The sequence below is a fragment of the Lagenorhynchus albirostris genome, chromosome 5 (genome assembly GCF_949774975.1).
Source record: "Lagenorhynchus albirostris chromosome 5, mLagAlb1.1, whole genome shotgun sequence".
NCBI classification, from domain to species: domain Eukaryota; kingdom Metazoa; phylum Chordata; class Mammalia; order Artiodactyla; family Delphinidae; genus Lagenorhynchus; species Lagenorhynchus albirostris.
The window spans coordinates 62,698,795-62,715,709 of NC_083099.1; the positions used below are offsets into that span (position 1 = coordinate 62,698,795).

Below are 16,915 nucleotides of genomic sequence, written 5' to 3' on the forward strand. Positions count from 1 at the left end.
GGATTCCAATTTCTCCACATCCTCACTAATGCCTCTTACTTTCTGGTTTTTGGTTTGGGGTTTGGTTTGTTTGTTTTGATAACAGTCATCCTAATGAGCATGAGATGATATTTCACTGCAGTCTTGATTTGCACTTACCTAATGATTAGTCATGTTAAGCACCTTTCATGTGCTTGTTGGCCATTTGTATACCTTCTTTCAAGAAATGTCCATTCAAGTCCTTTGCCCATTTGTGTTTCGTTGTTGTTAAGTTTTGAAGCAAAAAATAAAAAATAAAAAAAATAACAACCGGTCGAGAAAGAGTCTCCTTAAGACCCATCCATTAAAATCTTATGCATCCAGCTACCTGTCTACAGAATTACAAGGCCTGGATTTACCACTCACATTTTCAGAGGTGTCAGGAGTCATTTAAAATTTTCTACAATTGGACCTATTTCCCATACCCTCAACACACCCCCACGCAACCCCCTCGTGTGTGTACTCGCACAAATTACTAGTCCTGTTTGTTTACTCACCCATCTTTTGTAGGACAGTGGAACACCTTCTTCTACAATGTACGCTCATTTTAATTGAAAACTTTTACTGAGTTGACTTCTGCCTTTCCTTCTCCAGGCTAAATTTTCCAAAATTCTGAAGAAACAGTTTTCGCTCAGCACTCTCATTAACTGGTAGAGGGAAGAAATGACAGACTCCTCGGACCCACGAGGAGGGTGCCTGAGTAACGCGGGCCAAGCCACAGCCGCCAGACGGAAACAAACCTCAGCCCTTGGAACTCCGAATCCAGACATGCAACGCAGCCGTGGGTGGTAACGACGCTTGCAGAAACTTTGAGGAATCGATGGTGGAACTCCGACAGTTCTCGTGCTGGAAGAGCACGGTGCCTTGCTGGCAAGTTCCTTGTCCACCTAAGGACACCCAAGCTGCCTCACCTCGCTTCCACCACGTCCCCAAGGTCCCGCACTTCCGTAGGCCTGGCTTACCCGCTGCAGCCCACTGCCTCTTTCCCCATCTGGTGCCGCGCCTCTCAAGACTCGGGCCTTGCGGCTTACATCTTCCAGGCCTACTCAACTTTAGAGTGTTCGTGGTTCCACCTTTATTTCCAATCTGATTAAGGCACAGAGTAGAGCTTCAATAAATCCTGATAGGCTGAATTAGTGAATAAATGAAGACATCATAAAATAATAAATTTTTATCCACACATGGCAGAAAGATTGTGGAGCTATGACATCATATGGATTGGGTTCCAACACCAGTTCTTCCACTTACTAGCTGGGTGAACTTCACCCCACTGAGACTTGAAGAAATGTTTGTTGGGGCTTCCCTGGTGGCACAGTCGTTAAGAATCCGCCTGCCAATGCAGGGGACACAGGTTCGAGCCCTGGCCACACAGGTTCGAGCCCTGGCCCAGGAAGATCCCACATGACGCGGAACAGCTGGGCCTGTGCGCCACAACTACTGAGCCTGTTCCCTAGGGCCCACCAGCCACAACTACTGAGCTCACGTGCCACAACTACTGGAGCCCGTGTGCCTAGAGCCCGTGCTCCGCAACAAAAGAAGCCCCTGCTCTCCACAACTACAGAAAGCCGGCGCGCAGTAACGAAGACCCACAGCAGCCAAAAATACATAAATAAAATAAATTTAAAAAGAAAAAGAAATGTTTGTTGAACGAATGGATAAAATGTTCTCTCAGAGACGTGTGACGAACTAAGTGCGATAATACTTGTATCATTCCCCGCCACGATCAGCGCTTAATAGAATTACTACTCTCCCTTCTATTCCACGTTCTGTATTTATGTAGACTGTGAGTGCCCTGAGGGAAGGAATGTCTGACTCGGTTCTGAGCTCCCCAGGGTGCTGGGTCACATTAGGTGATGAGAATGAAGACGGAGGACCACAATTTTTAACATGCTCGGGGCGGAGAAGATTACACATCCAGAAAGGATCTGGCCGCTTCGCAGAGACCACGTGTCTCATTATCCCCCAAGAATCTCAGCTTGCTCACGAACAAATGACAGCCGATAATACTTGCAGATGGAGTCTGCAGTCCACAGGACCCCAACCCCGGGCGCCTCAACATGCGGCCACGAGCGCCGCAGGGCCCCAGGCCGTGCTCCTTCCTGCTCAGCCTTCAGGCAGGTCTAGGGGAGACGCATGCGTATTCCTTTCTCCTCAGCTCCTCCCGGCCTCCCTTCGCTAGTGCTTCGCATTTCGAGTGCTGGATCTTTTTGTCCCCTACTGCGTGCCGTGTCAGTTTCCGAGCGGAAGTGGTGACTGTGAGAGAAGAAGATGGCGGCCTCTGTGGTGGCGCTGCCTGGTGTGGTGGCCGGTCGGCCCAACAAGCGCAGCGGCAGCGGGCCGGCAGGCGGTGGCAGCGGCGGCGGCGGCGGTGGAGCAGCCAGAGGGGCGGAGGAGGAACAGCCGCCGCCCCTACAAGCAGTTCTGGTGGCCGACAGCTTCAACCGCCGCTTCTTCCCCATCTCCAAGGACCAGCCTCGGGTGAGCGCCGCGCGCGAAAGCTGCCAGAGGGTCCGGAGGTGGCGGAGCTAGACCAAGTTATCTTTTTGGCTGCCTAGTGAGGCGCGCTCTGGAAGGACTTGTGTCCACGGTCTTTCCCAGAAATCGGGTTTATCTGGTTAGGAAAAAGGCGGAGAGACCGTCTAAAGCCCTGACGACTGCCTAACCAAGTGAATGGCAGGCAGATTTGGGCACTCGTAATGCTGTCCACCTCAGGTCTGGGAGGCCTGCAGGGGCTAATGAAGAAGCAGTGCTTGTGAGAAGCCTTCACACGGGGATTCAGTGCCTCAAGAGGAGGCTGCGCCGCACTTATGTAGAGGAAAGAAAAATCCTTAGGTGAAAGGGACTGTCACCTCCTTTTGCCTCCAAAAGGGAAGTCATGTGCCTGAAAAAAGAGCAGGCTGGTCTGATTCCATAGTAACAGCTGTTTTGGATCTCTTGTAGTGTGCTTTTTTTCTTTTCAGGTTTTAGTGACAGCTAGTGCTATCTGTCAAAAGGAGAACAGAACAGGTTCAGTGGCTGGTTGCCCGCGTCCCCAGTATTGTCCAGACACTGGGGAACTGGACTGAGCTAGTCCTAGGGATTGCTGGGTCATTCAGCAGTCCCCAGTTCAAAGAAAAGGACTTGCATTCAGTTCAGGAAAAACCTCTTTGACTCACCACTCCCTCTAAATAGTCTAATGGCTGTTTATTTTGTACAGTTGATTGGGATGGCTAGCCCCTGACTCTTAGAAAGGGATCAAGGAAGGAAATTTTATGGGAAAAAAAGCATGAGTGGTACTTAAGCTTCTGGAGATGTAATTGATTTCTATATTATCCTTTGTCAGGGATAGTTTGCTGTTCTATACCAGGTCTGTGTCTGATGCTAAGCAAGTAGATTCCATGCCTACTATATCCCAATTGCAACCCATTAGACTCTGATGTTTAGAGTATGCCATGAACATTAAAGGCAGCAGCCTGATTAGTTTTAAATAGGAAAGATAAAGTAAAAACTAGTGTTTGAAAATACTGATAGAGGAGTGAAAATTGTGGTTGGAATGGGGAAAAGAATGATACTCAGAGGACCCTCATGACTTTTTTTCATCTCCTACCCTCAGGTCCTCTTGCCCCTGGCCAATGTGGCGCTAATTGACTACACTCTGGAATTTCTGACTGCCACAGGTGTACAGGAAACCTTTGTCTTTTGTTGCTGGAAGGCTGCCCAAATCAAGGAACATTTATTGTAAGGCTCTGCAACTTTTCTTTCCATGTTTCACCATTTTTTCCCAGTTTCCTTAGGATGGATATAACTAAATAAGAGGAGATTATGAGGGAGAAAAATGTATTTGTTTGGATCCCATCATAAGGTCTAAGGGCATTCTCTTCACTTAGGAGGTGAGCAGCTGAAGCCATGACAAAGATTAAAGAATAGCATTTGGATTTTTTCTGAATCTCACAAAGTTTGTACCCAATGGGTTTTGCTTTTTATTTAGTGGCTCCAATATGCAAGTTACAAGAGTAATATCTTTGTTTTTCCACTGAGCTTCTAAATATTGAGCTCTTCCTCATTTTTGTATTCCTGGTGCCTAGCTTAGTACCACGCACATAGTAAACACTTAACAAATGTTTAGCGAAGTGTTTTTGAAAAAGAGTGAATCTCAGGATTTATGGAAGCTTAGGAAATAAAGACTAGGATGTTAGCATGGTCTCCATCAAACAGCTCCTAAATTTGGTATGAGGTTTAGAAGGAGAAAAGTGGCATGAAATGTGTGTTCCCAGGATACTTTGTATAACCTAAGTCTCAGCGGGATTTTTAGTTCAAATCCGTGTTTAGGGACAGGGGTCAGGGTATGGAGAGGAAATAGCCATGTTTCTCTAACCCATAAAACAAGACTAGTGACAGACTATGCTGAAACCATTAATTATAGTTCATAAACCTCTTTGAAGTCAAGGCTGCTGACAGGAACCCAGAAAAAGCCATAGCAAAGGAGAGTGAATGTTGAGTGGGGAGAAAAAATAGGGAAGCTCTGCATGATGTTTATGCTTGGTTTACTCATCCCCCTCACCTCCCTTCCTTTAGGAAATCCAAGTGGTGCCGCCCTACATCCCTCAACGTGGTTCGAATAATTACATCAGAGCTATATAGATCACTGGGGGATATTCTCCGTGATGTTGATGCTAAGGCCTTGGTGCGCTCTGACTTCCTTCTGGTGTATGGGGATGTCATCTCAAACATCAATATTACCAGAGCCCTGGAAGAACACAGGTCAGGATGGGAAAATGGTAGAGATGAGGTTTGGGACCAGCAGAGCCCTAAGACTGCTCTTTTGCAACTCTCTCCCTCCTATCCTTTACAGGTTAAGGCGGAAGCTGGAAAAAAATGTGTCTGTGATGACGATGATCTTCAAGGAGTCATCCCCCAGCCACCCAACTCGTTGCCATGAGGACAATGTGGTAGTGGCTGTGGATAGTGCCACAAACCGGGTGCTCCATTTCCAGAAGACCCAAGGCCTCCGACGTTTTTCTTTTCCTCTGGTGTGTGGGTATCTGGGGTCCTTGAGGTGGGAAAGTGACAGGCTTCAGCAGGAGAGATGAGTTAAAGTCCTTGTAGGGACTTCCCTGGTGGCACAGTGGTTAAGAATCCACCTGCCAATGCAGGGGACGCGGGTTTGAGCCCTGGTCCAGGAAGATCCCACATGTCATGGAGCAACTAGACCCGTGCACCACAACTACTGAGCCTGCACTCTAGAGCCCATGAGCCACAACTACTGAGTCTGCGCTCTAGAGCCTGTGAGCCACAACTACTGAGCCCACGCGCTGCAACTACTGAAGCCTGCACGCCTAGAGCCCGTGCTCCACAGCAAGAGAAGCCACCACAATGAGAAGCCCGCGCACCGCAACAAAGAGTAGCCCCTGCTCGCCACAAGAGAAAGCCCACACGCAGCAATGAAGACCCAACTCAGCCAAAAAGAAAATAAATAAATTTATTAAAAAATAATAATAATAAGTCCTTGTAACTTCTCCCCACAGAGCTTGTTCCAGGGCAGTGGAGATGGAGTGGAGATTCGCTATGATTTACTTGATTGTCATATCAGCATCTGCTCTCCTCAGGTGAGCTCCTCAGGGCCAAGCCTGCACATCTAAAGAGTAGAACTCTGAGGGTTTATTATCACCCCCTTAAAAGGCCAGGGTATATTTCTTCTCCTTCATTCTCTTACCTACAGCAAATAGGTGCTATCATCTTGACCCCAGTATCTTATTGGCAGACTTTTTTGGGATTCTGGCCCATATCCTGCTGTCATAGTGTCTGATAGGTCTCTGGGGGGCTTGTGTTTGCTTCCAGAGAATAATGCTTAACCTTGGCCCCCTCTGACTTCCCCACACAGGTGGCTCAACTCTTTACAGACAACTTCGACTACCAAACTCGAGATGACTTTGTGCGAGGCCTGTTAGTAAATGAGGAGGTAAGAAAAGCTCCCAATGCCTCGTTAGAAGAAGGCTGTGATTTTATCTCAATGCTGATAAATTTGGTCCCCCTTTTTTTCTCTCCATTTGCTTTTTTATTCTGCCCATTTTTAGGGCACAGTAGACCCTACTGACACACAAAAGCAAAAGATTCATTTGTGGTTTTTGGCAGATCCCCAATACCATCTGACCACCAGTGACATGCTAAAAACATCTCAAGATCAACAGATAAATTGCTAAAAACATGAACATCCACCATTACACATAATGTGAAAGTTTGTTTTCCCTTGGGAAGGGTTGGGGGAGTTTTGGTCCCCTTTTATGTTTTATTAAACCTTAGGAGAAAGGAAAAGAGCTGGAGAGGAGAGGGAAGCAGTATACAGAGAAAAGTCTCAGGCCACTTGGCTGTGACATTGAGAGGCAGTAGGAAACTTAAGAAAGTTAGAATAGAATTATACCTGGGATGTTCTTTCTCTCTTGCTTGCTTGAGTGACCTCTCTTTTTTTCTCCTCATTCAGATCTTAGGAAACCAGATCCACATGCATGTGACAACTAAGGAATATGGTGCCCGGGTCTCCAACCTACACATGTATGCTGCTATCTGCGCTGATGTCATCCGCCGATGGGTCTACCCTCTCACCCCAGAGGCGAACTTCACTGACAGCACAACCCAAAGCTGCACTCACTCCCGACACAACATCTACCGAGGGCCTGAGGTCAGCCTGGGTCATGGCAGCATACTGGAGGAAAATGTGCTCCTGGGCTCTGGCACTGTCATTGGCAGCAATTGCTCCATCACCAACAGTGTCATTGGCCCCGGCTGTCACATTGGTGAGTACAGGTGGGGAGGTCAAGCTGGCCATCCTAGGAGCAGGAACCTGGGGGAACCCCATGTCTCTAGAAAAGGATACAGAGGGATAGTCCCAGAGAATAAGGAACTAGAGTGGCTGCCTTAATAAAGGAAGAAATAGGGATGTAAAAACAGTGATACTTTAATTTGTGGCCTGTGAGCCTGTTATTGGGTGACTCTTCACATTTCAGGGTACTCTATATTCACATTCAGGACCAACTGGATAATTAACATGCAATAATAACATCTCTTTAGTGCATTGCAGTTTACAAAGGGCTTCTGCATACATTATTAAAAACCTTGTGAGGTAGGTATTATTTATAGATAAGTGTATAGATAAACAAAAAAGCTGTAAGGTTGTCTCACCCAAGGTCATAACTAATAAGAGGCAGTGCTGGGACTTGAATCTGAGTGTTCTGATTTTAAATCCAGTGTCCTTTCTACTCTTAGTAACTTGCTTTGGTTATAAGAAAGTGATGCTTGTAATGGAACCACCCCTTTAAAAGAACAACAATAAGATTCTAATTCTAAAATGTACAAGAAGAGGTGGAATAATTTGGTTCTACTTTTAGGCATGGATTTAATTCTAATAAGGTTCTTGAGCTCAAGGAGTCTCCAGAAATCTTAAGGGTTCTCAGGTTCTTAAGTCCAGTATATAGTCTGTAATTGTTGTAAAGCTGGTGGAGTGTAGTCAGGCGTCTCTGGCCCAAGTTTAGGGAGAGGGTATTGCTGGTGAATTGGGGAGGGAGTAGTAGAGCTTGGTGGGAGCTGTGCTGATGTCAGTCAGCCCCATTCTCCACAAACAGCCCTGGTCTGGAATTGGGGCCCTGGGTGACCAGGAATCCTTCCTGTCCTGAGCCAGGTGATAATGTGGTGCTGGACGAGGCCTTCCTATGGCAGGGCGTCCGAGTGGCTGCTGGAGCACAGATCCGTCAGTCTGTGCTCTGTGACAATGCTGAGGTCAAGGAAAAAGTTATCCTGAAGCCACGCTGTGTCCTCACTTCCCAGGTAAGACCTGTTCCACACTGCACATAGGCCCCAAGTTGAGTGGTGGTTATGCTGAGCCAGAAAGGGGCCTTATGTCCACCCAGTCCACCCTGAATTGAGAGTCCCAATCCAGTGGTTTCATTTACCTTCTATTTGGCTTGGTAAATAAAAATCACTCTGATTTTCAGGATGTACTTTTCCCCAACACACTAATCAGTCTGTGCCACCCACTCCTTTTTTCTCCTCCAGGTGGTGGTAGGCCCAGATATCACGCTGCCTGAGGGCTCGGTGATCTCTTTGCACCCTCCCGATGCAGAAGATGATGAGGATGATGGTCAGTTCAGTGATGATTCTGGGGCTGACCAAGAAAAGGAGAAAGTGAAGCTGAAAGGTGTGAGGCTCAGCAGGTGTGGGGCATCTATCTGTGTGTCTCTCTGCCCCATAGAAAAACCAAGGTTCCCCCTAAGGGGTTGGTGCTTCTACTGGGCCTTTGCTAAAGATCCGTGCCTTTTCCAGGTTACAATCCAGCAGAAGTCGGAGTTGCAGGCCAGGGCTACCTCTGGAAAACAGCAGACATGAACATGGAGGAAGAGGAGGAACTACGGCAGAATCTGTGGGGTGAGCTAAGCCTTATTCCTGCCACCCACCCTCTAAATCAGATTATTTTGAGGGAAATTGAACACTTCAGAATCAGACTACTTGTTCATTACTTTATTTATGCAGACTGAGCAGATATATTGCTCTCTGTCAATGGCTCTTTCAGTATTTTTCTCTTTTCTCACCCTTTATGGATTCTCAGGACTCAAAATCAACATGGAAGAAGAGAGCGAAACTGAAAGTGAGCGAAGTATGGATTCTGAAGAGCTAGATAGCCGGGCAGGCTCCCCACAGATGGATGACATCAAAGGTAAGTGGCCAGGGGAGCAGTGTCTGGGACAAAAGAGGAAAGCCTCCAGTTTGGTTGGGCATAAAGTCAGAACTGGATGACTTAAAGCATCCTGGAGTGATATTGGCCCATGAACTTACTCTTGCTTTGATTTTAGTGTTCCAGAATGAAGTCCTGGGAACTCTACAGCGGGGCAAGGAGGAGAACATTTCTTGTGACAATCTAGTCCTAGAGATCAACTCTCTCAAGTAAGAGCAGCTCCTCCTTATTCTCATCTCCTCGGGGCAATCCCAGGCAGGTGTAGGTTCTCTCCTACTTCTTCTCCAAATAGGAACCTGTTCCCTCGACATCCCAACTGGACAAGGCCGGTAGCATTTGGAGCAAGGAGAACATTATGTTTTTGCCTCAGCATAGACTTCCTCCTTCCAAAACCCTCTCTTTCCATGTTGTTCCATCTGACTTTCTCTCCCCCAGTGTCCTGCCAAAGTCATAGTCCTACAGTATGCTGAAAGGGCCAGTGAAGGCCCTGGTGTCACCCCAGTCTCCCCACAGGTACGCCTACAACATAAGCCTGAAGGAGGTGATGCAGGTGCTGAGCCATGTGGTCCTGGAGTTCCCCCTGCAACACATGGATTCCCCACTTGACCCAAACCGCTACTGTGCCCTGCTGATTCCCGTAAGCAAAGATTGGGGCTGGGTACAAGGGGTTGGGTGGAGACAGGTACACATCCTTACTGGGCTTGACTTTAAAGGAAATCAGGAGTAGAAGGTCTTGTGAGATATATGTTACTTGTGGTTCCTTTCTCCTTGCCTCTGGACACAGATTAGGTTCTAGAGCAGGTTTGGCTGGTCCAGGGGAGTCAAGTTAGGTTCAATACTGAGTGGCCTTTGAGATTCCAGTATTCAGACAGTACTAGACCCCAAAGGTATACCCAGAATAGACCTGGACTGTCATATTGTCTGACTGAAAATGATTTGACCAGAATGAGGTGAACCTTTAGGCTGGAAACAGGTATTCTGAGGAAGCCTGCAGCATCTGACCCCCTTCACCTTCCCTAGGAAATTTCTTTTTCCCCAGTCCTGACTGCCAGCACTCCCAAGTCCCTCTGACATAATTCCACAGGACCTGTATCATCTCCCTCTTGTCTTTTTTTTTTTTTTTTTTTTTAATTTTTAAATTTTTGACCTTGCCATGTGACTTGCAGGATCTCAGTTCCCCAGCCAGGGATTGAACCTGGGCCATGGCAGTGAAAGTGCCGAAATCTAACCACTAGACTACCAGGGAACTCCCCATCTTGTCTTGAAAGACCCATGTTATCAATATTGATTTTCTTTGCTGTCCAGGTGTAGGTGCATGCTCAGGAATATATTGCAACTTCTCCTTTCTTCCACAGTTGCTCAAGACCTGGAGCCCTGTTTTTAGGAACTACATAAAGCGTGCAGCTGATCATTTGGAAGCATTGGCAGCCATTGAGGACTTCTTCCTGGAGCATGAAGCCCTTAGTACTTCCATGGCCAAGGTGAATACCACGTCAAGCCCCAAAGTCCTGCACTTACTTTGAAACAGGCCTTGGTGACCTCCGTGGAGACACAAAATAGACTGACATGAATCCGTATGGAGTTTGGTTAACAGCTTCATCCACCCCTAGTGTTGTGCTTATTGCTGGGATAGTACAGCTTGGAGCCAAACTAGTAAGGCAACCATTTGGAGGTTACCCTGGGAATGTGCAAAGCACTACCCAGCAATAGTTCCAGAAGTCAAACCTGTCCCAGTATCAGAGTGAAGAGCTCATTCTTACCTGTTTTGGAGGAGGCTGCTCCGTGTGTAGAAGAAGGCTGAGGGCCTGGTAGAGAGGCACTAGATCTTGCCTCCTCTTCCTCTGTTATCCATTATGTCTCGCTGAACCCTGCAAGGCCCCTGAGATCTCATCTCCTCTGCTGGCCTTCTGCAGGTACTGATGGCTTTCTACCAGCTGGAGATCCTGGCTGAGGAAACAGTCCTGAGCTGGTTCAGCCAAAGGGATACAACTGACAAGGGCCGGCAGTTGCGCAAGAACCAGCAGGTAAGTCAGGCTGCCTTCCTGTCACTGCAGTGGTTGCCTGGCTCCCTGGCTCCTGGCCTTAGACTCCAGGTGGTTGGTCCCTGGGACTCTGGTTGTTAGAGCTGTTTATCTGCTAAGGAGAAAAGGAGGGTTATGTGCCCCTCCCTCAGTAGCTCTCCGCTCTGCTTCCTTACAGCTGCAGAGGTTCATCCAGTGGCTAAAAGAGGCAGAAGAGGAGTCATCTGAAGATGACTGAAGTCGCACTACCTGCTCCTGTGGGTGTGGTTGATTGCCCTCCTGGTTTCTGGGCCAGGGCAAGTGAGAGGCTAGTTGCAGAAGGATGAGTGACCACCATCTGAGCTGAGACTTAAAGGAGCAGAGGCTGGAGCTACAGTATTCTTCCCACCGCCAGCAGCCATGTGCCTCCCATCCTGACTGGGGAGTTGAGATGAGGGAAGTTGGGCTGGATAACAACTCTGCCTAAGGAGGAGCTAGGCAGGCCCTGCAGTTAGAGGAAGGCCAGAGGAACAGCTTTGTGCTCTGGTTTCCCCTCAGGGAACAGCAGAGAGCAGTTGGCCCTCTCTGTTGCTTGTATTTGTTAATATTAAAAAACAGAGAGAGGGGTATATTTGGTTTCTCTGCAACTCTGACTGATCAGCAGTTGAAGTAGGTCAACAAAGAGTTCTCAACCTCTGATGTGGTAGCCTTTCTTAACACCTGGTGGAGAGGGAGAAGAGGGGTGTTATGGCCACTAGGTGGGACTGTGGTGCCTCGCTAGTTGACCATTGCCATGGCCATGGTGGTAGAGGGCCTAGATTCTTTTCCAGACTTTGTGGGCCAATTTGTGGTCCTGGAGTGGTGTGCCTGAACCTAGTTCTGTAGAGAGTCCTAGTCCAAACACTTTTCTGTCAGAAGGTGATGATGCTAACCATATGTAAAGTCCATTAACCACTGCCAGTCTGTCACATGCTCTGTCCATTTGATCCAGTACTACTGTCAAGAGAAGCTGGGCTACTTTTCATCTTATAGATAAGGGAATTTGCTCAAGGTCTCATGACTCTTGAGGGGTAAAGCTAAGGACTTGAGCCTCATAATCCAGAATTCTTTTTCCTTCAGCATATTCAGTGTCTCAGTGAAGGGAAATTGCCCCCAGAGGCAAATACAACCCCAAGCCAGCAATGGATATCCTAAGAACAGAGGAAGAACCTGTGAAATGGGCTGTCCCCTAATATTGAGAGAGTATCTACTGCATGACAGACATTTGTTTTTTATATACATTTATTTATTTATTTTTGGCTGCATCGGGTCTTAGTTGCGGCATGCAGGATCTTTCATTGCGGCGTGCGGGCTTCTCTCTAGTTGTGGCGTGCGGGTTTCTTCTCTTTCTAGTTGTGGTGCGGGCTCCAGAGCACGTGGGCTCTATACTTGAGGAACATGGGCTCAGTAGTTGTGGCACACAGGCTTAGTTGCCCCGAGGCATGTGGGATCTTAGTTCCCTGACCAGGGATCAAACCTGCATCCCCTGCATCGGAAGGCAGATTCTTTACCACTGGACCACCAGGGAAAGTCCCCAGTCATTTTGCTAAATACTTTTCATGTGTTATTTTAGTTAACCTTCACATCAGCCCTATGAAGTAGGTCTTATCCCCATTTTCAGATGAAGAGGCTGAAGTTCATAGAGGTCCTGTAACTGGTAATTGATAGAGCAAGGATTTGTTATTGGACTCTAGAGCTGGAATTTGTCACCTATATTTTGTCTCCTTTAACCTCAATTTGTCTCCTTTAACCTCAAACATGAGACAGGCCCTTCTATCTCACCTTTTTGAGCTCTTTGTTGCTTTCCTATAAACCTTACTCTGTTAACGCTTAAACTGTAGCAGATGTCTTTGGTAACAAGTGGCCCTCCTGGACATCACAGGTAAAATGGTTGCCTTTTCTTCATTTCAGTTGGGTGGAGAGGAGTAAGATGAGGAAGGGGATACTGAACTGTACTAAGGGGTATTAAGGGGCATTACTCAGTATTTCTAAAGAGGAAAAAACAGGCTGGCCAGGGTTTGACTTAATTTACTTTTCTTATTCAGTGAATTTCAGTTTCTCCTTTGTCAAATACAGGACCTAGTGACTAGAGAGCATTTGAAGGTTATGGCATGGACCTAATAGGGGCAGTTAAATACAAGCAACTGTAGGGTACCTCTGATTTATACCTGATGGGTGGCAGAGATCAGAAGTGGCCTATAGAACTTTTTAGGAGGAAAATATTCCTTCTAGTTGCAGTGATTAGGGAAGGCTTACAGGATTGTGACACTTGAGTGGCCTAAAAAATAGAAAGGGTAGAGGGAACATTATGAGCAAAGCAAAGGGTTTCCATTTAAATATGGCAGATTAAACACATGGGCTTTGGGGACTTCTCTGGCGGTCCAGTGGTTAAGACACCGTGCTTCCACTGCAGGGGGCACGAGTTTGATCCCTGGTCCTGGTCGGGGAACTAAGATCCCTTGTGCTGTGGAGCGGCCAAAAAAAAAGAGAAAAAACTCATGAGCTTTTTACTCCAAAACCACTTTCAAATGGTAGCAAAGGAATTCTTCAAAAAAGGCACGTGACTCAATGATAAGGAAAACAGAAGGTGACAACAATGAATGAGAGACATCAACATTTTGGGGAAAAAAATAAATGGAAGGGTGAAAGTTGACCTAGCAGAGCAGAATGAGATGGGCTCTACCTGCTGAGGTGGTTATTAACAAGAAGCAAACCAGTGTGCCCTTCTGAACCCAGAAAAGGCTCAGTAGAGGGGTTAAGGATTGGGTCCTGAGAACTGGGGGTGGAATGGAGGAGAATCAGACAAAGATCTGTATGAGAAAAAGCTGCCCCAGGTCCCCACTTTATCTGATCCAACCAAGTGATTACCCCTACTTCTCCTCTGCAGGAAATGGGAGATTTAGTCTGGAGAAATGGTGGGGAGGAATTTCCAGAGAAATATCTATGAAGGTTTCCTAAACCCAAAGGTCATGAGTTTCTACACTGACAAGAGCCCATGAGTGCCCAGCATAATGAACAAAGTAACACCACGAAATTTCAGAACCTCAGGGAAAATAAATCTTTAGAACCTCTGGATTCGATAGGAGACGTGGTGGGGATGGGATTGAGGGGCTAGATTGAAAATGAGGGATTAAATGAAAGTATATGAGTGGTAGGGCTCTGAATGTCAGCACACACTGGCTTATACCCCCAGGCCAAAACTAACTAAACAATTGCAGACCAAAGGCCTACAAATACTTAGAATTTTGTTTCAAAAAAAAAAAAAAAGCCATCTTCCTCTGCTCGCCGTATACTGAACACTGAAGCCTGTTAACCTGCGTACATGGACAGAACTTCCAAACAGATTTTTAGTATCTCACTCTTACATATGAATAGACTGTTAAAGGCCACCAAACATTTGAAGAAACTTCCAACGTATGAAAGGCGGAGACCAAAACGGAAAATTGAAACCAAGGAAACTGACAAAGTAGGGAGCTTTTCGAAAACTTTAGGGGGGGAAATGGCTATAATTCTCAAAACTCAGGGAAAATATTGTGTCTATGAATAAATTGCTATGAAAAGAATTGGAGAACAAAAGAGCTTTTAGAAATTAAAAAACTATATGAATTTTCTTTTCCTACTGAGAACTGGAGGACTACAGAACCAAATAGGGAAATTATATGTCCATCCTTATATACTTATTGAATTTTTAATTGTGAATATTTTACCTATACAGTTGGATAGGGGAAAGTTTGGAAGTAATGTTAAAACCTTACAAAAAGGTGAAATCATTTGAAAATAAAATGAAATGGATGATGAAGGAGAAAAAGATAAAAGGATCAATCCAGAAGGTACAACATCTAACAGGAGTTGCAGAAAGAAAGGAAAAATGGTAGTGATGTTATTAAATAATTCAAGAAAATATTGTTGAATTTCTAGATGGGTAGGGCTCGCCCAATGCCTAGCACAGTGAATGAGCACCAAGGCACATCACCAAGAAATTTGAGAACCTCAGGGATAAATAGAACTTCCTAAAGACTTACAAAGAGTTAAAAACAAGTGCCTAGGAAAGAGATCAAACTGATCACTAAATAGCAACACTGGAAGCTAGAAGACAATGGAGTGATGCTTTCAGAATTCTGAAGGAAAGTTACTTTCAACTCAGAATCATACTTTCATCTTTTCAGGTTTCTCCCCAAATTTAAAAATTTTTTTCAAAACAAAACTTTTTATTGAAGTATAGTGGATTTACAATGCTGTGTTAGTTTCAGGTGTACAGCAAAGTGATTCAGTTTTATATCAATATATACTGTTTTCAGATTCTTTTCCATTATAGTTCCCCCCCGCCACAAGTTTTTATTTCCCATGCTTTCAAGGGGAACTACCAAAGGATGTGCTTTACTAAACAAAGGAGTAAAGTATCCAAGAAACTGGGATCCAACAGATGAGAGGTAAAGGGAGTTCTGAGAATGATGCAGAGAAGTCCCAGGATGACAGCTGTTCACAGGCTGAGACAGTCAGCAGTGCAGACCAGAGCAATGGAATGGAAGCCCCCAGGAAAGAAAACGGATTATCTAATACATTGGGCTGAATGAATAAAATATGAATTGAGAACCTATTAGAGTATGTGGAAAGATTTAATGATAGGTACACTATAGAAAAAAAAATGAAAAAGCAAGGCAATGATTAATGCTGGGACTTTCTGGTGGCGCAGTTTTTAAGAATCCACCTGCCAGTGCAGGGACACGGGTTTGAGCCCTGGTCCAGGAAGATCCCACGTGCCGCAGAGCAACTAAGCGTGTGCGCCGCAACTACTGAGCCTGCGCTCTAGAGCCCACGAGTCACAGCTACTGAAGCCCATGCGCCTAGAGCCCGTGCTCTGCAACAAGAGAAGCCACCGCAGTGAGAAGCCCACACACTGCAACGAAGAGTAGCCCCAACTCGCAGCAACTAGGGAAAGCCCACGCACAGCAACGAAGACCCAATGGAGCCAAAAATTAATTTTTTAAAAAAATGATTATGCCAGGAGGAAAAGTTGTAAAGGAAGCATTTATTCATAGTCAAAATGTCAATACTATATTATAAGTAATATAAGTACTGTATTATCTTAACCAAAAAATGTGATCTTATCATTTTAAGAGGTTAGGGGGAGGTGGAAGAAAGGTGAATCCATCAATCAAAATTGGAAATCAATAAGTAATGTCTAGAATGCATATATCAAGAAATAATATGAGCTAAAAAAAGGTACACTGGGGTGGGGGTGGGGAGGGAAATGAGACAGGACTGCTGTAAGTTTTCTTAATATTTGTCTATGCACACATTACTTTGATGAAATTTTAAAGTAGAGGGAAAGGTATGAAATAAAAATATACAAGGTGTGTGCAGGGGCTGGCAAGTAGGTTGAATTACTTAAGTCAAAACTTTAGTCAGGATATAATGAAAAAAAGACTGTAAAGGTAGGTAGAGGTTAGATTATGGAGAGCTTTGAATATCATGCTAAGGATATTTGGAAGGCATTGCGAAATATGGAGAGGTTTCTGAGTTGAAGAGGTGTCTGAAAGAGGTCCTTCATCTTGAAATGCTAATTTGGCAACAGTATACAAAATGGAGTGGGAGAAGCCCATATTTGTTACTGTGGCCTAAAAGGACCTATGTGGTCTGGTCCCAGTCTACCTTTACAGCCTCATCTACCACTATCATTGTAGTCACAATGGCCTTCTTTTTGTTCCTCAAATTTGGCAAGTTTATTCTTGCCTTGGGCCTTTATACTTCACTGTTCCCTCTGCATAGAATGCTCTTCCCCCAGACCAGACCTTCTTATAGCTGCTTCCTCATTAGTTCTAGGTCTTAACTCACATGGAAGAGGCCTTTTCTGACCACCCATATTACTCTTTCCCCTGTTATAGTTCTGGCTTGAGACTTCATGTCCCAGTCTCACACGCATCTTCATTCCTGTACTCATTCTGCATTCAACCCATTTATTAAACCACTGCTTTACACCTAGGTACTGAAGTTATAAGAAGGAATCAATTCGATCTTGTTCTGACCTTAAGGAGTTGTTTGGTAGACTCAGTGATAGCAGCTGTGCTTCTCAACAGACCCTAAAAGGCCATGTCGAGGTCCCTTTTCTCCAGCGATACATGGTCAAAACCGCGCACCCCGTCCCTTCTCAGAAAGC

General features: G+C 45.7%; 1 protein-coding gene across 1 annotated transcript; it reads left to right on the forward strand.

Moving 5' to 3' along the window:
- Window positions 1-2,272: 2,272 nt before the first annotated feature.
- On the forward strand, window positions 2,273-12,013 carry EIF2B5 (eukaryotic translation initiation factor 2B subunit epsilon). Its single transcript, XM_060150135.1, has 16 exons — window positions 2,273-2,496; window positions 3,611-3,735; window positions 4,573-4,758; window positions 4,850-5,027; window positions 5,523-5,603; window positions 5,879-5,956; window positions 6,476-6,788; window positions 7,670-7,815; window positions 8,044-8,185; window positions 8,311-8,412; window positions 8,594-8,701; window positions 8,838-8,928; window positions 9,233-9,356; window positions 10,075-10,200; window positions 10,633-10,743; window positions 10,919-12,013. Exons 1-16 carry the CDS (start codon window positions 2,287-2,289, stop codon window positions 10,976-10,978), a joined length of 2,181 nt encoding a protein of 726 aa, XP_060006118.1. The 5' UTR covers window positions 2,273-2,286; the 3' UTR covers window positions 10,979-12,013.
- The last annotated feature ends 4,902 nt before the right edge of the window (window positions 12,014-16,915 follow it).

Coding starts and splice junctions, on each gene's coding strand:
- EIF2B5 (XM_060150135.1), top strand. CDS start 2,287: ATGGCGGCCTCTGTGGTGGCGCTGCCTGGTGTGGTGGCCGGTCGGCCC. Junction 7,816..8,043: donor GCTGTGTCCTCACTTCCCAG/GTAAGACCTGTT, acceptor TTTCTCCTCCAG/GTGGTGGTAGGCCCAGATAT. Junction 9,357..10,074: donor ACTGTGCCCTGCTGATTCCC/GTAAGCAAAGAT, acceptor TTTCTTCCACAG/TTGCTCAAGACCTGGAGCCC.